The following is a 22,518-nucleotide window of genomic DNA, read 5'->3' as shown; positions in this document are numbered from 1 at the left end:
GTAAAGATTTAATATTTTCTCTAATAACTCACAGACTACTTTCCATAATTACTATGGACATATTTGATAGTGAGACATAATATTTTATTGCTTTGATATATTTGAAGTTCTAATTAATAAACATATTTGCACTAATGGTGGAAGGATTATATGATTAGATTAAAAGAAAAGAAAGACAAAAGGAATCTATCTAAAGAAAAAAAACAAGAAATAAGCATCCTAAAGTTCTCTATCAAAATTATTGAAAATCCCAGGTAACACAATACATGTTTGCACAATTAAATAGGCAAACATGCATTGGACAAGAGAAATGACCGTCTGCAAACTGCTGTGTCGCAGATTATTTGTTTATTAAATCATTTTCCATTTTTTCTGTCTGTAAAGGAGTCTAGTCTGGACGCATTGCCCTCATTAAGCACGTGAACAACAGAAACTCCCGGACACGCTCTTTAAAGGGTGCCAATTAGAATCTAGGCCACATGGTTTAATTATTTCCATGGTGGAATTTGACTTTTTCAGAAGCAGTGGACTTGTACCTTTATGAGCTGGGCTCATACTTCCTGGTAGGCTGATGGTCCTATGTGTTATCCAACTGATACAGTAAGTCTCAGACTGATTCACAGGTGTACATCCAGCTGACATTTCATCAGGACAGCTATCTTTGTACTGTATCTGCGTTACAACACAACAAGGTAAGCCGGTTAATAACAATGTCTTCTCTCTACAGTTAAAGAAATTCTGTCACAGTTATCCATGTTGTCCACATTCTTTTCTCCATGAAAAGCAGAACTGTCAGGCTCTTTTTCTCTGTTTTCTGTTAAACTACTGACTTTGTGTTAGAACCACAGAGTTATGTTTGTCACTACTTGTGGTGGAAACCAAACCTCCTGGATGAATTAATTATTAGCAGGTGAGGATGACAGCAAAAGATTGAATTACACAAGCTTCCCTCCAACAACATAACTCTGTTTAAAACCACTTTGCCTACACTTGGTGCAGCTTGTTTGGAGTATATTAAAGCTGAATGAGGGGTGAAACACTAATGAAGGTTAAATACTTCAAAGGAAATCTTTAGACACAAAATGTTTTTGTTCATACAGAAGACCAGTTTTTTTCGTTTTTTCTTTACAGGAAAATATTAGACTGAAATATCAACACTTTCAGGACAAACAGCAGCAGCGTAACCTGAAAAGTCATTTTCTTCTTCAAAAAAGAGTGAAAGGGTCACAAGGATTTCATGTCCAGTTACAGTAATGGAGGAATCTACAACATGGCTTACCATGACAGTGAGACGCTGGAAGTTGATAGAAGGTTTGTTTCACATTCTGTGTTTTTCATTTAACGGTCATTTTAGCAGCATTTGCATGTTGTCAAGGTGCAGACAAAGCTGTGCTTCGTACAAGGCCGCTATGTGTTAATATAAATTTTAGTGTTTGAACTGTAAGGTCTTACAATGTTATGATACTCAAAAAATTAATCCTGCACCTCCCTGTAGGATCTTATGCTCCTAAAGTGATCCATTAGAGAATAAGCTCCTCTACAGCAGCTACACTTGTTCAAAGGGAAAGGATAGAAGTGAATAGGGTTAAACAAATTTAACTTATGGATATCACTGTGAAAATTCTACAGCTGTAGGCTTTTATTAAGAGGATTACACAGTACAACTGACAAAGTGTTGCAAAAGAAACGCCCACATGCATTTTGTATACATCTTAGACAAAAATCACATCATAATCGCAAACTGAAATGGCAGATTCTTCTCTGACTTGAAAACATTACTGCTCACAGATATCCTGCACAAAAACTACACTCAAAAAGTAGTTAAAATCTTTTTATTATGATTTTGTTTGTGGCCTTTAGGTCTTCGAGCAAAACCCATACTAATCCCTACGCCAGGGGAGGCCCACCCTGGGCTGGGGTGAGAGATGGTGCTGCACCGGGAGCACCGAGGGGTGGTTGGCAGGAAGAAAGCTTGAGGGGAAGCGAGAGCGTTCCCATGGACCTAATCCCCACAGCCTCAGGGAGTCCTTCACGGCAGCACAACCTCAGTGAGTTCAACTCCACAAAGAGACAAAGATTAATTTAAAGTTAACTTCGAACCAGCTCCTCTAAACCTTTTTGAACATTTTGAACATGGATTTGTCTGATAAAATCAATGCAACTGACACGTAAAAACTGTCAAGGAATTTATGTTTATGCATTTGGCAGACGCTTTTATCCAAAGCGACTTACACTGGTAGGCGTATAGGGTAAGGGGGTCTTGCCTGAGGACCCCTACTGGAGGTAGTACCTTTCATTCAAGGGAATTCTGATATGAAAAAAAAAAGTTAACTCTACAGCTATCAAGACAAGATTACTTTTTGGAAATGGAAAGGATTTATAATTTTGATTTACTCTATAAAATTAATTGTTTAGTGGCTCATTTTCCTGGTTTTCAGGTATATTCTGTTTAAGCTTCAGTTAAATTCTGTGCAAAATTAATAATAATAAAATAAAAAAATAATAAGTCTTTGGATATTCATACACAAGTATACACTGTTGTGTAATGATAGAAAATACGCTTTGTTTGATTTAGGCTTTTCTGTGTTGCTTAGTGACACACCTCTGTTGATACTTCTTTATCTCCTCCTCACTCTCTAAAAATTCAGATCATGACACATTTCAAACTGACCCTGTTTCTCAGTTTGTTCGATCAACTACTGTCCGACTTCCTGCTGCAATGTCAGGTAATTACTGAACCAGGTTTTACTCTATGCAGTACTGTCTTTATCCATTTGTTGTATCTTTGGAGGTGCTCTCAAATTGTTGTCATGGCTTGAAAGTGGATGGAAAGACTGTCTTAGATTAACAGCATGCAGTCCATAGAAAGTCACAACAGATAATTATTATCAGAGGCTCCATAAAAGCACCTACAAGAACTAGGACAAGGAAGCTGACAGAGAAAAAGCAGAGTGAAGGGGATTATTGGACACGTTATCTTTAGGAAAGAAAATTATATGGTATCATTTAAAAACCACGACATGTTGATAGTAAAATAATGAAATAATACAGAAACAGAAAGTAAAAACCAGATATTGAGTAAATAATCCTCTGACATTTACTTCCTGTAATTTATCTGAAAACAAAACTTCAGGCTGTCCCATTTAGTACACAACATTTTATGGACAGCCATACTATCAGCTTCAGTAACTTGGTCAAACCAGATGTAAAGATAATAGGAAAACAAATGGCGTAAGTTGAGTCATAGTGGTGCATACATTGTTCTTTGTCGTAATCAGTAATGCTTTTAGTCTCAGCCAGTATCGTAACAGTCATATATCAAAGAAAATTTAGAGAACACTATGACCAATAAAATAACAACATCTCTATCAAACTGATAAAGGCTGCATTAGACAGCTGACATGCAATCCATGCATTTCTCAGCTGCTCTTTAAAAGAGGAAAATCTGCTATAGTCCAAACTGAGCATAAAGGCACACTTTAATTTTGTTCATCCAGGCAACATGACAATGAGATGGAGAGGAATGGCAATGAGGAGGATGAGCATGTTTCCTGATGTAGATCCTGCCCATGCAGCTTTAACAGAAGACGCCATCCGAAATGAGATAGGAAATGGTAAGTGGCCATCACCAGTGTCATATTAAACCTGCTTAATCCATGCAGTGTGAAAAGTGACGCCGGATATGTATTCAGGATTGTAGCTCTTGGAAAGATAAGAGATAATACTTGTCTTGTGGTTTCCTGCCTGACAGAGGAACAAAACCTGGTCAAGGAACTTGTTGCTATGTCAGCGCGAGACCAAGTCAGTGCCATCCGGGCCCTTCCAACGAACTTTGAAGAGAAGCAACAAATCAGGTGAGTTGAGAGTTGTAGTAAAAGGTGACTGGCAATCCCTTTCATGTGTCATGGAGCATTTAGTCAACTATTACACACTGCTGGGAACCATGAAATAAGCAGTAATAAAGAGTTATCTATAATGTGACCGAGGGTTTTGGTTATACAGACCCTTGGAAAATGAGTCATGTAACACTTAGATGATCAGCTATGGCATTAAAACCTATGTGCCATCATGAAGAACCCCAGTCAACATCTTGGGCTCTTGTTTTTTTCATTTTTTCTGCTTACCAGTTTTCGGCTCATAAACACATAAAGCACCACTTAAATTATTCAACTTAAGTCAACAACTCATCTCAAACTGACGTGGGCAGTCAATGCTCTCCCAGCAAAGAGCCAAGCCCTCTGACCAAAAGCTGTTATTCCTCATCCCAGCTGCTTAACACTTGACTGCAATCAGTGTAGGCTTGAGGTCGCTGCTTGATAAGGCAAACATGACCACATTATCTGCAAAAATGCAGGGGCACAGAGTGCTGTGCTTGGTAACACGCACGTGAAAACCAGGACACAGTGTTTCCCAGCAGAAAATTGCATTGTACCAAGACGACGAACGTTCTTCGCTTCACCTTCACAAGAAATAATAAAATAACAAAGGTTTTTGTACAAACCGAGGCACTGTGTCACTGTTACAGCTGTTTTAACCTACCTGTGGACTTTAAAGGATTCATGTCATAATTATACCACATTATCTTATGAACTGTCTTCACAGGAACCAAGTGCTGTTATTCAAGTCTTACAACAAATCTCGCCAGTTCAAGCGCGTCACAGAATTCTCCGAAAATGTGTCCCTGGTGAGTGTTTCATTAGTCACGAAACAATATGCATCAGCTCTTACTGAATCATGTCATTTGTTTCATAACCGGTTACTTTATGCTATGTATATGTGTTATATGTGTAACAATCTGTTGTCTCAGTCTTTACGAAGGTGCGGTTATGGTGTAAAGTCGGCCAAGCAGACCCTGGAACTGTGGCAGGGCATCATGAAAGAGATTGGTGGCAAATTTGGCTCCAGTGTTCTGACCTATTTTGTGTTCCTCAAGTGGCTTCTAATGTTCAACATTTTCTCCTTCCTGGTCAACTTTGGCTTTATCACAATCCCACTCCTTGTTTATGACCCTGTGCCAAATGTAAGCTCAAATGTGAGCTTCAGAGGACTGGAGTTACTGACTGGAGCTGTAAGTGGAGCACACTTCACCTTTTTATGGGGCTACATAAAAAAAAAGAAATTGACATGTAATTATGGTTTGATTTGAATCTGCTTTATTCAGTATCTTTAGCTGACAACAGATGAAATTTCTTGGCTTCTTTAGGGTTACTTCAACTATACTGTCATGTACTATGGAGGCTACAGCAATGAAACTATCAGAGGTCCAGTGGAGTATGACATGCAGCTGGCCTATTTCTTTACCATAACAGTCTATATGGTGATGTGTGGAATAGTGCTTATTTTCAGGTCAGTTTGGTCCTCTGCGTAACTTCTGGACTTTTACCTCAGGGTGACATTTTGTCCTTCTGGTATCTTGTGATTTTCACAATCTGTCTTTATCCTCATGCAGCATGGCGAGCTCATTTAAGAAAAACTATGTCCTAGCAGACCCAGCTTCAAACAGTGCATGGCAGCTTCTGTGCAGCTGGGACTTTAGCATAACCAATGAGAGAGCAGTGAGACAACGCAAGAACAACCTCCGTGTCCAACTCAAGGTCATTGTTATTGTGGTTCCATCTTTTTCTTGTCTAAGAGTGCAAGTTGAGAAAGCTATAGTTTGTAGAATAAGTAAACTCAACTTGCACTAGAAATAACACTTTCTCAAATTTTAGAGTTGGCTTTTTAGAGGTGAATTCTTGTTTAAATACACACTTTGTCAATGCTGCGTTTAACTTTGTGCTACATTTCCAGGAATCTTTATCAGAAAAAGCCCAGAGGGGAATGCTCACGCTTTCTGAGAAGCTGGAGCACTTTGGAATTCATTTGGGCAGCTGGTTTCTCTCCACCAGCTTGGCTGTTGGCTGTGGAGCCAGCATCTTCTTTCTCTGCCAGTACGAAGAACAGGTACCCAACTCAAGAACTGAATAGTACTTGTTTTATTGAATGTAGACAACAGTAAATAAGGTGCAGAAAATATCTTTTTTCTTGCTGTTTAAAGTGACATTAACTGAAAAATAGAATTACCTGCGTGGTCTCAGATCCATTTGTAGGTACATTGTTTGTAAAGAACCTGTAGCTGATACTTGTTCGAGTAATTTGTCTTTATGAGAATGTGTCATAAAACTTGATGAAAGTAATGTATCAAGTCATTCACCAGCAGTGGAGGGTTTTATGACTGACTGATTCTCTGTGATCTTTATAGCGGGTGACAGACAGTACCAGCTGGTCTCCACTCCAGGAGGCAGAGACTCTCCTGGTTCCCTTTGTGGTGTCTCTGATGAACCTGGTTATTCCTCTCTTCTACTCCCTCTTCAACAAGTTTGAGCACTACTCTAGTCAGCGCAAACAGATTTATGCCCTTGTAATCAGGTAAGATAACAGGGCAACATATGATAGATTTGTAGAACATTAGTGGTTGTAGTTTATTGTTACCATACATTAATTTATTTATTTACTCGTTAAAACAGAAAAAATTTTTTTTTCCTAGATTAGAATAGTTCTTTAATCTAACTCAGCTCAGTTTAGATTTAAGGCTTGAAAAGGAGAGAAAAAACTATATTGACTCCCCCAGCATAGCAACAGGTTCTTAGTTTAGATATAAATCCACTTGCAGGGTGATTTATGGATTGTGTGTTTTAGTGATAAATTATTAACAGGCAAAATGGGCTGGGCTGCAACAGCCTCAGTGTCACAAGTTTACCAGTGGAAAATAAAATGCTAACTCAATGCTACTTACATCTAAATTCACTGATAATAAATCTTATTTAGCTCTTACAAAATAAAAAAAGCTGATTTTCCTGTCTCTTTGAGTACTCTTTTAACTAACAATAATCCATGAAATCTTTTTCCATTTGTTTTCAACTGCAGGAATGTCTTACTCAGAATGTCCATTCTGGGTGTTTTATGTTACTATTGGATGTATGTAGTGTCTCAGAAGTTTTTGGTATGTTTTTAAAAACAGCTTTTAATGCCTTTTCATATACACAAGTGTAAGTTCAAGTTAATTCATACAGTTGTTTTCTTCTCAGTGTTGGGAGTCCATAGTAGGGCAGGCTCTGTACCGCCTGGTCATTTTTGATTTCCTTTTTCTGATGTTGGGATCCTTCTTTGGAGAGTTTCTCAGCAAGTGAGTTCCACAGTTGTTCTTTTGTAAATCATTCACAGCCACAGAAATGTGGAAATACAACCACAGATGCTAATCAGACTCTGTATTGTTGTATCACAGCATGATTGGGACCAAATTACAACCACGTCTTGGGGTGCCAGAGTTTGATGTTGCCAGAAATGTCCTTGAACTCATCTATGCACAGACTCTGGCCTGGTAAAAACAACACATTCAACACATATTACAGGATCTAACAGTAGCTCCAACTCATATTCATGTCAAATGTTGCTTATATTTATGTTAAATATAACTTAAATGCTTTTACTTCATAGGATTGGAATCTACTTCTCTCCTCTGCTACCTGCCATCCAGATTCTCAAATTCTTCATCTTGTTTTATTTAAAGAAGGTAAATGCCGGTTTGCAGGTTCAGAGGCCTGAGTTATACACTGAAGATCCGTTGCCACAGGCAGAACAATACAATCGCTGGCTGAGCTGCTTCTTATACTCTAAAAAGCTCATATTACTCTATTGTGTGCTTGAGTCAATAATTAATTAAAATCCATTCATTACATGGACTAAGGTCTTTATTTTGTGTTATGGAAAAGACAGCCAGGGTTTCAGATTCACAGGGAAATCATTATGGCTGAATTGTATGAGGTCGGTCAGTCTTAGAAAATGACATGAACTCAAAGTATGATTTGTTATTTGATCCAAGGTAGATCTGGTGCAGCTGAAAGTTTCATGCACATGCTGAATGACCTTTAAAGCAATGCTATTCAGAGCTGTGACATTTTTCATCTTGGGCTGAAAGAGATATAGATATGGTCAGAATGAAATGAACTTCAATGAGTTATTGCAAGAGTAATTTGTTGGTAAAAAATGGTGTGTACATATGTATAAAGGGTCGCTCATGTGTCTTTCTTTTGCACCTCCCCAGGTCAGCCTGACCCAGAACTGCCAGCCTCCACGGCGATCAGGCAGGGCAGCTCAGATGCAAACCATCTTCATCTTTCTACTCTTCTTCCCTTTTTTTGTTGGAGCCCTGTCAATTGTTGGATACACTGCTTGGAGGTAAATCATTTTAGCTGTATAGAAATGGCAAAACATATTCAAGAAAAGATTTCTTTCTATCCACAATTATAATGAATCTTTTGGCACAAGCTAAGCTCTTTACGTGTACATAAATCCCCTCAACCCAGACCTCACTCTTGTTGTGTCCTTTTAGTCTGACTCCCTCAGAGCAGTGTGGTCCTTTTCGGGGACTCAACAGTACCTTCAGTGCGGTTGAAGTCTGGGTAAAGCATCTGAAAATTATTCCAGGTTCTAAGTGGGCTGTGTGGATCTATGAAAACGTCATCAGAAGTGAAATCTTCTACTTTCTTATCACAATCATCATCCTGTAAGTGTATATCACAAGTCCTGATTTATTGTGTGTATTTTGTGTTTTGGGCCAGATAAAACTCACTTGTAAACCATATGTAAACCACATTTGTGCAAATGTTTTTATGTGTAAATTTTTCTGTTCACGTTTTTGCTCCTCAGTGTCATCATGTACATCTTCTGGCAAATCACCCAGGGCCGCAAGAAGCTTATCAGCCTCCTGAGACAACAAATTGTTAATGTGAGTTTGTTGGAAAAAAAGTTAAATATGTGTTTGGTTTATATTGAGTTATTATTTTATCTAAAGTTATATCTCTGTTTCTGCTATCTGCTATTTTTCTCTCACCAGGAGGGGAAAGACAAGTCCTTCTTGTTGGAAAAGCTACGGGACCTCCCGAAATCTCAAGCCAAGAAGCCCAAACAGAAAAAACAAAAAGGGGTTTGTTGTGAAAAATTTTCATGAAACACAGTCACTTTGCACTTCGAGTTTCTTAGCAACCTCTAAATATTTTCTTTTCTTTTTCAATACCAGAGTTCCCACTCTTCTGGAAGTCAGTCCAACTCAAACGCAGTGGTTCAGGCTTTACTCGCTCGCCAGCAGCTTGAGGAAGACGAGGAGAGACGCAGCACCAGTGTCGTATCTGTTCCCTCAAACATTTCCACCACCAGCGCTCTGATGCAAGCCATGCTGGCCCGTCAGAGAGCTGAGGGAGAAGAGAGTACTGAAAACTACAGCACAAAAGATTTTTCTGAAAACCCGGCTAACAGAGCCAGTGCTGTCACACAGGCCATGCAAGCCAGACTAAGAGCAGGGGACAAACAAGATGATTCATTTGACTTGTCCTCGCCAGTGTCAAGTGTCATGACTCAAGTCATGCAAGCCAGGCAGAGAGCAGAGCAAGAGGACAGGATTCAGTGGGGGTCCGCTTCACCAGAAAACCCAGCTCATTCTGGCTCCAGTGCTCTGATCCAGGCCATGTTGGCCCGGCAGCAGGTGCAGAATGAATACGATGATGGTTACTGAACAAAAGACTGTGACTTTATCTTTCCACAGAGCACGGAACACATATGAAAAGAGTAACCAAATAGAAAGAAAATTTCTAAGGCTGAAATCACACTTTGTCACTTTTAATTAACTTGCATCAGTTCAAAGATGTGATGATTTCTCCACACTAAACACCTTCAGTTCTGCTATACATGAAAAATAAATAGGATAGCTGCAGCAGCAGGGCAAGAAGAGAGTGCTGGTCCACCTCTTTATCCAATTTTTATACAAGTATATTTTAATGTATTATTCTTTGATCGTGTAGAAGCCTTGTACTGTACAGTATATTGAGTAACTGCTATAAAAATGAGCAGAAGGTTTAATCCTGTTCCATTTGAAATGCAATTTGTGTGGAACATAAGTTGTTGGTATAGAACATTGTATGAAAAAAGAAAAGGGTTGAAATAGTTGAAAACAACTTTATCACAATTTACTCACAGCTTTCCTGTCTTCATTAACGGTGCAGCTTGGTTGGAGTTACGAGGTTTTGCCAAGAGTCTGGGGATCAAATTGATTAGAGAGCATACTCGCAATATCTAACATTTTTTATTGGTTGAATATTTGTAAAATGTACTCACAAATGGCTTAGAATAACGAGGAAAAAATGTGGAAATACAAACCTGACAGAGACTGTGATCTATGTGAACTGTAAATAGCTTTTAAATCAAAATAATATTTCTCTTCACCACTAGTAAAGTAAAATGTCATTTGTGGAAGCACAGCACTGTCCTCTGCAGAGATTTTTCATATAATGTCTTGTTTTAGGGCTGCACAATGCTGTGGTGATTAGCCCTGTCGCTGCACAGGCTGGTAGTTCAAATCCTGGCTGGGGCTTTTCTACATGGAGTTTGCATGTTCTCCCCATGCATGGGTTCTTTCGGATACCTTAACTTCCTCCCACTGTCCAAAAAACATGCACGTCAGGTTAACTGTCTATTCTAAATTGAACCTGGCAGTGGTTCTTTGTCTTGTTTGTCACCGTGTGGCCCTGTAATGGACTTATTACGCTAAGTACCCTGCCTCTCATCCAATGACAGCTGGGATAGGCTCCCTTTAAGTGAGGTGTGAAGAATAATAGCTGTCCTGAGAATAATTGAAAGCAACCAAGTATCAACATTTTAAATGTCTCCTTCCATGTGATGTTAGGGAAAATCAAACTAAATATAACAGATTAAATGACCATAAATGCTAAGTTGGGCGTTGTGAGACAACAACTGTAATTTTAAGCATCTTTTTAAGCAAAAGAAAAATATACTATTTCTAAATATCATTCTGTGCATGAACATACTCACAACCTATTTACAGATCATATACTGTATATTAGCACACAATTTGCTCTCTGTATGTTTGACTTTATTTCAAAACAAACACCTTGTCACCTTGTCTTTGCATTGATTTTGACTGAACATGTTCAATAAGGCTGTTAGCAACTGAGAAACACTGTTTATATGAGTATACTCAACATTTTCTTTTAATTCTAAATTGTGGTAAGTTACACAAACAGAGATACATTTAATTTGATTAAATGTTAAGTTTTTTCCAATTCTCAGCTGCGCTTCCCACACTTAGCTCTGTGTGCCTCGAAGCTCCAAGACCTGTTTCAATTAAGGCAGTTTTACAATTAAACAGACTTAACAATGTGACCAGCAATCCACATGCATAAACAGGATCAAAAGCATCTGTGTGTGCACTGACAGAAATGTCACATGCAACTCTTTTAACACCCTCAGCACTGTTCTTCCCCCAAAGATCCTGCAAAGTCACTCAAGTCCAAAGAGTCAGCAGGTATGGGAGTCTTCCTTCCACATTTTAGGGACGTGTTGGTGTAAACATCCACAGATTTAGAGATGGAGTGCAAAGAGCGTTCCCGGAAATATCCATAAGCCTCCCGTGCATGCTCCTCCCGGATGGTTTGCTCAAAGGTCTTGCGCTTGTGTCTGAACTCGATGACAGTCTTCGTGTAGGAGTTGAGGGTGGTGACAGATGCGCCCATACAGCAGGTGAAGGATGCCCACGCCATGCTGATATATAATACAGGGCAAATAAAAAAAGAAAGAGGCTTCACTTTTTGATTCATTAAATGTGGTAACTGGTGGGAAAGATATAAAAACCAAATGAAGAATATAGTCGGTAAACAGCGTATTCAGGGTGATTACTGACAGTCAATCACTTTCTTCCTTCAAGGAGGCTTAATCAATACACAAGATAAGACAGTCAAATCATTACTCCATACATGCTGGTTAATTCCAACAAATTCTCAAGAATTTTTTGATCCTGAAAAATTAATTTCACCATACTGTGTACATTTATAGGGTGAAATGTTATCCCGTTATGCAATTCCAATCACGCCTGCATTGCAGCTTTGGATACCAAAGCCTAATCCCGCCATAACATAAGAGCTTTGGACCTCTTTCATTACCGCCAGTGACGCTGGAGAGAGGTGACGTTCAGCTATAACATGAGGAGTGGAAATTCTCATCTGGTTTCCTAATAATGAATGTCTGTGTCCTACCAGAAAGACCAGCCATAGTCCCAGTTGTAGGGCCTCCAGTCAGGTGGGCCCAGACTCACAGTGACTTGGAAGACCTGGGTGTACATTACATGAGCCACCATACCAAGAAGACCTGAGAATAGAAAAGAAAATGGACATAATGACTACTCAGACAGGATTTTTTTTTATAAATATAAAAAGTCATGTAATACTCAAAGAGACTGTTTCTCCAAAAATTACAACTAATCTTAAAAACCAGAATCCAACACTTAAATGTGGTGCCTTAAATGTTATTTAATGACTACCTGAGAGCACAGTGAAGACAGCAGCAAAGGCATTGAGCTTGAGTCCATCAATGACATTGCTTGAGTGGACCAACTCCACACACATGAGGCTGAAGCCCACCAGCAGTAGAACAATGTACAACATCTCAGAAACCAAGGACAGCCACAGCATCCCTGTAAAATGCAGATATTTCAACAAAAATGTATGGCAAATGGAAACACTAGAATTTTAAGCTATTGTTTCATTTATATGAATTAATTTTTGTGCATTTTACAATGACAAGTAACACCGGCATACTTTCCTTCTTTAGACAGCACGATCTGTTTGTAATTTAAAGAGCAACATTTGCTTTTGCATAAAATATCTGATGATGAATAGATTTATGGAAAAAATGGTGGAACGAGCTCTTAAGTGCTACCAGAACAATGGTGCCTTTTATTATCTCTTGGAGACTAATCTCTTTGGGGAACATCTCTTTTAACACCTCTAACCTGCTCTTATTTACACTTCTGTATCTGCTCTACTTATGCTCTGTCACTTCTGTTGTTTCATCACTCGGTGTAAGGAACATTGTTTCTTGCAACACTGAAGCTTGAAAGTTCTTTCTTCACATGTAAGTTGCTTTGGATGAAACCCAAAGAGCTAAATAGAAATGTACAAAAAAAGAAAGATGAAGATAAGATCAATTTTACAACATCCCCGTTTAACATCCCAGAGTTTCATCAGGTGGGAAATAGGGGCTAAAAGGTACTGTGTACAGTTTATATAAAGCCAAACTGATGACTGAGGTTTCCAGACTACTGGATGTCTAACTCAGCTTTCCCATGAATCTAGTGTGCAGTCACATTTTCAATCTGACTGCACATAAAGATCATACATTGCATCTCCTTTATAATTTACCTATCATGGTATTCTGAGATTTGACAGGTCTGACATGTCCCCATGATTTTGTTCTACAAGATTACCATCTGAGTGTTTTGCGCTAGCTAAGAATGAAAAAAATAAAGGTACAAACCAAAAGGTATGCCAGAGAAAACATCTACAAAACATTACTGTATAGCAGAGTGGATAAAAATGATAGAAATGTCATTTTAGCTCCCTTTTTGTTATTAAAAGGCAACAAAACAAAGCTTTTCTTTTTTTCTTTTTCTGCCACTGCAGTCCACATTATTCCCACAGCCTTAGAGTAAGATGTTTTAATATTTGACACTTTGATTGTTGGACAGCATCCTAATTCTATTCACAAAGATTAATGTCTGCACCTAAAGCAAACAGGTGTGAGTCAAAGTTGGAGCCCAGGCACATGTTCACATTTAAAAACTGAGGCACTGCTTGATTCTTTCACACAAGCCGACTTCAAAGCTGCTTATGAATTCAACTGGAATTTTCAGAAAAAAATGCACACATTTTTTCACATTTTCAATTGTGCGATGAACTGCTTGAATGCATTAGTGTCTGTATCACTTTCATTGCTCAAAACTCAAGAGACTCAGGATCTGTTTCAAGCAGGCACATATTCAACATTTGACCACCAGGAGGTCTGCAATAAGCAAAATGGTTTGTGCCAAATACCCGTTGATGTGTTTGCCCTAGCAATGATGTTGCTGTGTCATAGTGTGGGACGAGCTTGTCAGTTAGTAATGCCTGAATTCCATTGAAAGGTTTAAAGGTGACAGATTAAGCTGCTGAACTGCTTTTCACTACTCATCAGCCCCCTCATCACTTCCTGTAGCAATGCTTAAGCTTCACTTGTTGTTCTGTGTAACATAACTCCTCTCTCATTCAAATCAAACTGACTTAAATTTGACAAGAGACATCGCATGCATGGTGCATTTTTTTAAAATGTGGCATAAAATGAACCCATTTTTGTGGCTTTTTCTTAAATAATGCTGCTCCTGCTAATATCGTGTGAATCTCATGCAGCGTGGTTACCATCAAATACATTTACTTACAATACAATACATTTACTCATGTGACTGTAGTTACTTATAGTTACTATTATTTCCCAGGGGACAATCCCATACACCACTGTATGTAGGCATGGTATTACAGTGTATCCTATTAGCTTTAGTGGACGACAGTTTCTGATCAAAGTGACTTGCTGAGAAAATTTTTGTTAGTTTTGACTGGGGTGCCAGAGCCATCCTGAGACAGCAGTATATGGATAATGCAGTGTACACTGAGAAGTATTTTAGAATCATTTGACAGTTGACTGAGTGGTGGCAGTGAGTGTCAGTGGGATTTTGTTCAGAACTCATAAAGTGGTTCACTATTTTCGACCGATAGATGGTTGTTACATATGAAGCTTTCTGAACCTTTGTACTTGACAATATCTTTGGTATCTTTGGTACTTAAAAAGTGTGACCATGTCAGCTGGATTAAAAACTTGATTTCCATTCATTTCTTTAAAACAAGGATTTTAAAGCAATGAATTCTGACAAATTACAAGAAAAAAGTGCTGCAATTGCAGTATCGATTCCTTTAAATAAACGGTCGCATTTGTAATTTGTAACATTTGTTGTGGCAGCATTAAAAACTGCTGCATCTCAGTTATACAACTTTATCTTACAGCTGTTGGCAAATGACCCACATTTACAGTATGCACATTTATATTTCAATCTTGGCTAGGTTCTACAAAAAGCTTTACAAAGTGCTTCTCAACCAGCTCAATATGATGACAGCTTTATTAAATATTATAAATATTTATAGAGTATAACATAGCTATGTTGTTCCACAGCATACAATGTTTTTTCTTGTTCTGCTCCCTTAAATATCAATTAATCAGCATGTCAGTGTCCTATATTTCTATATGTGATCCTATGTGATGATAACCCACTTTCACAGTCTCACTAGTGTTTACGTAACCACAAAAGCTTATAGAAAAGAAGGAGGAAATGGAAGGAGATTCTAATCAATAGAATGTTTGTTAGATTATTGGTTACTGGTTTGAGACTCAATGTTTTCAATAGTCGCTGTAATTTTTACTCCCCCTTAGACATTTACAAAAATCTACATGCCAATGTCAAGTCAAATGAATGCTTCTCAAAAGAAACAACAGCCTAGGGATCCCACAGTTGACAAATGTATGTATTTTACATTTTCTGGTGAGACTGGGCTGGATGAGCTCATCAGGGCCAATGCAGGGTTCAGCGTCCTGCCCAGGGACACACCAAACAACATTCCAGATGGTGGACAAACCCTCTACACCTCAGCCACAGCCATCTTTGGTGTTCCCTATGGGCTTGCTGCAGAACTTTTGATCATGTTTGCAGTTCCTGATGATGATAGAAGGGTACTCACCTTTCTCTGATGCTGGGGCCAAATCTATGAAACTTCGGCATCTCTCGCCTAGCAGCAAAGCAGAAAAGAAATCATGGAAGCGATACACGTCAGCAGTGGAATTTTGTATACAAATAATCAGAAATCAGTGAGGGATTTGTTGATGGAAGTGTTCGGAAAAGGTCTAAAGGAATCGGTTTGTGGTGCTTAGCCTCTGTCCTAATATCTGTTTAAATCCCAGTTTCTGTCCAGGTGTGTTTAACACAATCAGCTCAGTGTGACTGTGGGAGTGTGGGTAATCCTCACAGCAACACAAAATGAAAAAAATCAATGTTGTAAATGATGCATGTGCCAGAAACGTGCCTTTTTTCTGACCCCTCAGTCAGTGTCACCAGATGGTGAGCTGGCAAGGCTGATGAACATATGGTTCAAAAGTGATGCATTGCAAAACCACTCATCCTCGTCAAAAACGGGTACACACACTTACAGAAAAATGACAATTGACACAGTGTATTCCCTTCCGTCATCCCTCGAGCAATGCTTGTCACTGGATTTGTTATGACTGGAACTCTTTAATCAGGTAGAAGGAGGGTGGCAACAGCTGTTTCGAGGAAAAACTCATCAAGGCCCCCAGTTACATAATCCTTATCAACTCAAGCCGTTCAGCCCACCCTCAATGGCACAGCCACTTGATGAGAAAGAGAAGCACTAACAATTCCTTCTTGAAAATCAGAATCTGGGATTGTTCCCATTCTTAAGAATCATATGTATTGTGAGCACAGCTACAGGCTGAAGATGGATGTTGCAGCTTCAAACTCCCGTCAGCTTCACCCGAAGTGACCGGACTGTAGGCTTTTCGTGACAACGAGATTGCACTCTGAGCAATAATCAAATGTAATCAATCTGAGGAAGGACATCACGCTCCTTCTCTTTTCTTGTGCCTCCAAAGCTGTGAAACAATCACATTCTGTTAAGTCCTGCTCTTAGTCAGAGTTTCCCCCTTCTTGCAATATATATATATATATATATATATATATATATATATATATATATATATATATATATATATATATATATATATATATTTTATATTTATTTATTTTTTATTCAAAGATGTCAACCTGTTGCTGTTTGCACTGCATTTCAAAAATAAATGGAAAGCAGTGTTTTTAAGTTGTCTAGTGGGTTATTTAAAATCATAAGTTAAGTGAAGAGTGTTATATAAAACGAAATTGCATAAAATGGCATATTCTTAGCTAGGGCAGATGTTTGCACATCATCTTATGCAGGATGGACATCTGTTACAGTAACAGTGATGATGGTAAAAGTTATGATCTGTGTCAAAAGAGAAAAATGCCAACAGATGCCGGCAAATGCAACTGTATGTGCCCCAATGCGTTTTTAAAGTATTAGCCTATATCAATTTCAAACAAATTAAAAATGTTTAAATAAAATATAAGGGAACTTTTAAAATGCCTCTTTAAAAGCAAAATAACTTTTTCTAACAGTGTAGCATGACTTTAGAGCCACATACACGCACACACACACGCGCTCTTACTTTCATCGTGGATATTTTCCTCACATGAGGACCAGATGCCGGTGTGGAACTGACGGAACAGGAACCTGTCGTCCCCAGTCTCCCAGCTGTACACAACTTTGTTGGGGTCCGTTTCGTTCACCCCGTAGTCTATGCAGTTGTGGGTCCGCAGCTTGCTGCACTTTGGTTTGGGAACTCTCTGGGTGCCGACGCACCAGTACGTCGTTAAGAACGCGGTTATGGCGAAAAACAGGGCGAAGAAGTTCAAGCCGACCGACAGGAGGGTCCTGGATTTGCGAGTCTTCTCCATTGTCAGTGTGAATGATGCGCGCGAAAGTTCATAGGTACAGAGTGGAACAGACGCACGAGCCCCGACCAATTACCAAACGCACCAGGTGAGACAGTGTTCTCATTTGGTACTCCTCTGTTTCTTAAAATCCTCCACTAACAGTCAGCATCTCCAAAACAGAACTTATCTCTGCGCCAAAGTGGCACATTTGCTTTCAAGTCACACGCGGTGGCTAACGAGCTCTCAGCCTGTCTGACATCACGTTGTCAGAGGATTTGATGCTCGTTTCCGTTAAGCGCAGGATTTTCTTATGATGTTCCCCTTCTCAGTCATCATGACGCATCCCCTGCATCCAGGACAAAAACATGCCACATGCGAGACGATTATCAGACTGTGAATGAGTGTAAAGTTACAGTTGAAGCATCACACTGACTATTTTCACCAAACGGGACAATTTCAATTCTTTATCGAATTTAAGCAGACTGGAATATCATGATTAAATTAAAACTAAAATGTAACTCTGTATTTCTGAATACTATAGTATATATTTTTATATATATATACAATCTGAATAACTCAAATTGTATATAGTCATCTTCTTCATGACTTGTTACTTTAAATGCACTGGTTTAAATACACTCGATAGGTGCCAAGAACAGGTGCTGAGCATCAGAACAATAGAGGCTGGCCGGGGTCTATCACACAGACAGGACCCCAGGTGCAGGCTGTGCAAAGGGGCCTCTGAGACCGTGCAGCACATAGTAGCAGGGTGTAAGATGAAGGCGTGTATGGCGTACATGGAAAGCCATCGGGCAGGAATAGTGTACAGGAACATCTATACAGAGTATGGGTCCCAAAGTCAAAGTTGGAGATACCTCTAATGGTGGTGGAGAATGACAAAGCTAAGATCCTGTGGAACCTCCAGATCCAGACTGATAAACAGATTATGGCTGACCAACCAGACGTTGTGGGGATCAACAGACTACAGAAATAAGTGGTAGTGAGAGATGTAGCAATTTCATATGAGAGTGACATCCGGAAGAAGTAACGTGAGAAGCTATTACACAGTAATATACCGAAGATAAAACCTGATAACCGATTATAAGGACCAGATAACACTATGGATTATGACTTTGTGTGTTCACCTGTATTTGTTATAGTTGGTGGGTTTTGTTGGGCTTTGAATTATTGTCTTTTGGTTCATTTTGATTAGATTATCTGGCTTTTGTTTGGTCATTTGTTTTTTTGCTGATGTTCTTTGCTTTAGTCCAGCTTCCTTTGTACTTTCAGGTCACATCTGCTTTTGTCTTGCTGTTTCCTGAATTTATCCCTAGATGTCCTCAGTTGCCCTTCTACTTTCACCATGTACCTGCTCCTCGTATTCATTACTCCCCTGCATTCATTCACGCTGTCATCAATCTCAGTATATATGCTTCGAGGTTTTCATTGTCCCTTGCCAGGTCCTTGCCAACCATGCCTTAGTTTGCAAAGTGTCCTGTTGTCATTTACTGTGTCCTTGATTCAGCTCTATTTTTATTTGTTTCATTGAAATTCTCCGAAACCTGATGATGTAAAAAGGGATAGCCATTAGGAGTAGAACATTTAAACATTAGACTCTGATTTTTTTGGTGATTCTCAGAAATGCAGAGCTCAACAATCTCCATCAACAAACCCTATTTACACTCATTAACAGTAATTCATTCTAATAAAATCCAGTAAAACGCTGTAAATCCTTTAAAATCCCCAGAGCACTGGCGCTGTTTCTGCTACTGTTCGCTTTCATTTCTGAGAGTGTGTTTTCAGAGAAGCTGACCTGTGATCTTTCGTTCAGAGAGAGCTGCTGAGGGCAGGCTGATAAACCGACTGCTTCTCATCATCAAAGTGATGGTGGCCTGTTGAAATGACTTTACAAAGAAGAGACCTCAGTCCATCCTTTCCAATCTGAACTGTGCCGCAGCATGTTCCTCTGAAGCTGCAAATACAAATAATTTGAGTATGTGCAAGCAGTGTTTACAGTCCCAGAAGAAATGAGGTCAGACAAGCATGACGTCTCAGTTATGTCAGCGGCATGCCGATATCTTAGATCCCAGGGGCTAAGCCACACTTGGGAAATGATTTTGAGAACTAAATTTGGTTTAGGCTCTCCACCAAGGTGCCCCAAATCCAGATGAATGAGCTGCTGGTGATACTGCAAGTACTTGAGACTCTGCCAAGGGAAAGATGACTGCTGTTCCATCTGCATGTGATGAGATTCCCAATACCATTTTTTAAGGCACAAGAATAATGAAGGAAATTGATTAACTTCTCTGATAGCGGGTTGTGTTTCAGACAAAGACCAACTTAAGTACTAATGGCTTTTCATTCCACCACTTTAAGAAGAACTCTCTGTCTTTCAATCAGTCAGTAACCCGCGCCAGCAGCTGAGATGATTCTCGTGGACTAGCAGCAGTACATTTGAAGTCCAATGACTTGGCTAAAGTGTGGTAGATACTGCTTATGATGTCAGTGTAGATGGTCAAAGGTTGTCTCCTGAGTTTGTTGCAATAAGAAGAAGTTAATCCCTGCTCTCAAGTTGACACACTTCAAGTTGTTTGCCACAGTGAGGGGTAATGAATGTTCACACATCCACAGAGCCTGTAAGAGGAGGATCACTCTGATGAAGTAATCCCTGCACACAACACACACTACACAGAGATGCATTTGATCATTTTTTTTGTGTGTTTGCATGCACTGCTCCTTGGAGATGTGCTCACAGGTTTTCGATTATCTTTAGATCACTGAACTGTGAAGGCTTTGGCAAAACTTGCACCTCTTGAGATAGTCCAGTGTCAATTCTGAGGTGTGTCGGGATCATTACTTTGTTGTAGAGGCCGTCCTCTGTCATCCCTTTTTTTCCCCCGGAATTGCTGGCATTCAAATTAATCCATGCTTCTCTCCATAGAGAAATGTTCCATCTGGCTTCTGCATGGATATGATTTCCTTTGTCTTACTCTAAATTGCACAAAGCAAAAATAATACACTGATCAAGTTGTAAATGTTTACAAGTGTTTAAACTTTAACTTTATGCCTTTTAATGATCAGTTTTATTCTACATGTCATATTTTTACCTACATTTTCTCAGAAACCTGGCACAGGAGTGCCCAAAACTTAAGACAGAAACACTTAAGTTAATGCAAGCTATTGTGGCAAAGATGGTGGAGATTCAGTCTACTTGTGCTGAGCCACATTTACTCTCATCTGGAATACCCAGGTCATCATAGCTATTGGGTTCAAGAGCTTTACACCTTTTATGTCTGTTTCATAACTGCTGTATATGAAGTTGTATGTATTAGTCCAATGAAATTGTGAAATATCGACAGTATGCTTTTGTCTTTTGGCCATAAATCAACAGCATCGCTCTATGTTCTTGCCACTCTTCACACCTCATGATGCACACAAGACACGTATGTTTTCTCTTTTTTGAAAGTTATATTCTTACTTGGAGCTCCATGTGAGAAACAGAATGTGTGCTCAGTTTGTAACCGGAGGAGACCGGCCCTAACCAGATGTCTTCTCTTTGCCGAACATAGCCTAAATAAGCAATGCTTTGTGATGACACCTTAGTTTTCAGGACAAATCTTATTAAGAGAAGCTGAAGCTCCTTGAGCGATCATGAAAAGATGTTCCCTGCGCTGCACTGCATACTTAGTGTAAGTACTCTTGTCTTACTAGCAAGAATTAACTAAAATGTCAGAGCAAAACAACTAAAAAAGGAATATCTTATATCTCGTGCACTCAGAGTATGAAGTGAGACATGGCCTCGAATGACCCGTTACTCCATTTCACAACACCCCACACTCCCATAAACAGACTCTACCTTCAGTTCCTTCAAGATATTTATCATAACTTCAAATGAAATGATATTAGCACTATTTATTTTAAACTATTTATGAATAAACTATGACACATATTCCACATAAATCACATAATTTAACAAGTACAGAAGCCAGGATGGATTTCTGTGACTGCTGGGCTTCAACTGATCCCGAGGATTTTTTTTCAGAAGATAATAAGACATCATATTTCCTTGCAGCTTTGCCTAAGCCCGGGACTGAGGTTGAAATAAAAATGAATAAAAAATGGACTGAGAAATTTGGACGTTTTGTCCATCTGGATCTCTTCGAACAAGCAAAGGCCAAATATGCAAACAAAGAGCTTAAATGAAGACATATTTATTTTTATTTTCAAGAGATCATATCTATGTACAGTGTGGCCTCAAATCCAATGTCACAGCTCTGCTGTAAACTGCTAAATGCATGGACTTAAAGTGAGCTCTTGGTATTGCTTGTGAGTATCCATGTCAAAAGAGATTAACAGCTGTAGCACGGTATTTTTTGATTTACCCTTGGATACCTTTGGAGCATATGTGGCTTTCTGAGTGCAACACAGTAAAGGCCTAAGCTCTGGACAGACACAGACCTCATTTGTAGTTCAGCGACAACTTCTGTTTAAAGCTGATAAGAGAAGAATTTGCCTCTTAGCACAGAGCCCCTAAGGATTAGTCTTCATAATCTGTCATTCACTGATCCTCGAAATCATACTGTCTGCTCTGAAATCAGCTTACAGTGACAGTGGATGGTGAGTGAGTGGTTTTATGATTGGGATTGTGTGTCATGCAGGCTTTACATGATGAATAGAAAAATGAGTAGCGATGAATAGAAAACATTTTTTTAGGGAGATTGCTGACTACAATCTGCATTGAGGATGCGCCACCTACTGTTCTGTTTTTTGTTACTGTTCGGTTTTGTGAGATATTTTTCCTCACTGTTGGATGTAATCTTTTGCATTTCCAGTACTAAACAGAGAAAAGCCTGCTCTCACATGCAAGCAGACAGATGCCAGGTGTTTAAACTGAGCATTTCTGATTGAAAATCAAAGCAGGGGGAACATTTCTTTATAGTAAACCAATGAAATGGTCATCTGGAATCGCTGCAGCTCATTATTATTACGTGGAGTTACAATGGGTTTATGGAAATGTGAAAATAGTGCCTCTCATACTGGTGCAAGGACAGACAACACAGAGACTG

At 39.2% G+C, this 22,518-nt stretch overlaps 2 protein-coding genes across 2 annotated transcripts; one reads left to right on the top strand and one right to left on the bottom strand.

Moving 5' to 3' along the window:
- Positions 1-1,147: 1,147 nt before the first annotated feature.
- tmc5 (transmembrane channel like 5) lies at positions 1,148-9,944 on the top strand. The gene is made up of 20 exons (XM_072383769.1): positions 1,148-1,311; positions 1,861-2,048; positions 2,649-2,726; positions 3,498-3,614; positions 3,752-3,854; positions 4,603-4,684; positions 4,808-5,068; positions 5,204-5,346; positions 5,450-5,594; positions 5,791-5,943; positions 6,242-6,408; positions 6,907-6,982; positions 7,068-7,165; positions 7,265-7,360; positions 7,477-7,552; positions 8,084-8,217; positions 8,372-8,545; positions 8,689-8,767; positions 8,876-8,965; positions 9,059-9,944. The coding sequence occupies exons 1-20, from the start codon at positions 1,238-1,240 to the stop codon at positions 9,548-9,550; spliced, it is 2,826 nt and encodes a 941-aa protein (XP_072239870.1). The 5' UTR covers positions 1,148-1,237; the 3' UTR covers positions 9,551-9,944.
- A 1,133-nt stretch (positions 9,945-11,077) lies between these two features.
- Positions 11,078-17,473, bottom strand: LOC140304980 (germ cell-specific gene 1-like protein). The gene is made up of 5 exons (XM_072383768.1): positions 17,185-17,473; positions 15,648-15,695; positions 12,368-12,520; positions 12,084-12,195; positions 11,078-11,592 (listed from the first exon to the last, which is right to left on the bottom strand). The coding sequence occupies exons 1-5, from the start codon at positions 17,471-17,473 to the stop codon at positions 11,298-11,300; spliced, it is 897 nt and encodes a 298-aa protein (XP_072239869.1). The 3' UTR covers positions 11,078-11,297.
- Between the last annotated feature and the right edge of the window lie 5,045 nt (positions 17,474-22,518).

This window comes from Leuresthes tenuis, unplaced genomic scaffold (genome assembly GCF_036924035.1).
Source record: "Leuresthes tenuis unplaced genomic scaffold, fLeuTen1.0.hap1 SCAF_4, whole genome shotgun sequence".
In the NCBI taxonomy this organism is placed as follows: domain Eukaryota; kingdom Metazoa; phylum Chordata; class Actinopteri; order Atheriniformes; family Atherinopsidae; genus Leuresthes; species Leuresthes tenuis.
Note: the sequence above shows the minus strand (reverse complement) of the source record. Positions and strands in the feature narration are given on the sequence as shown.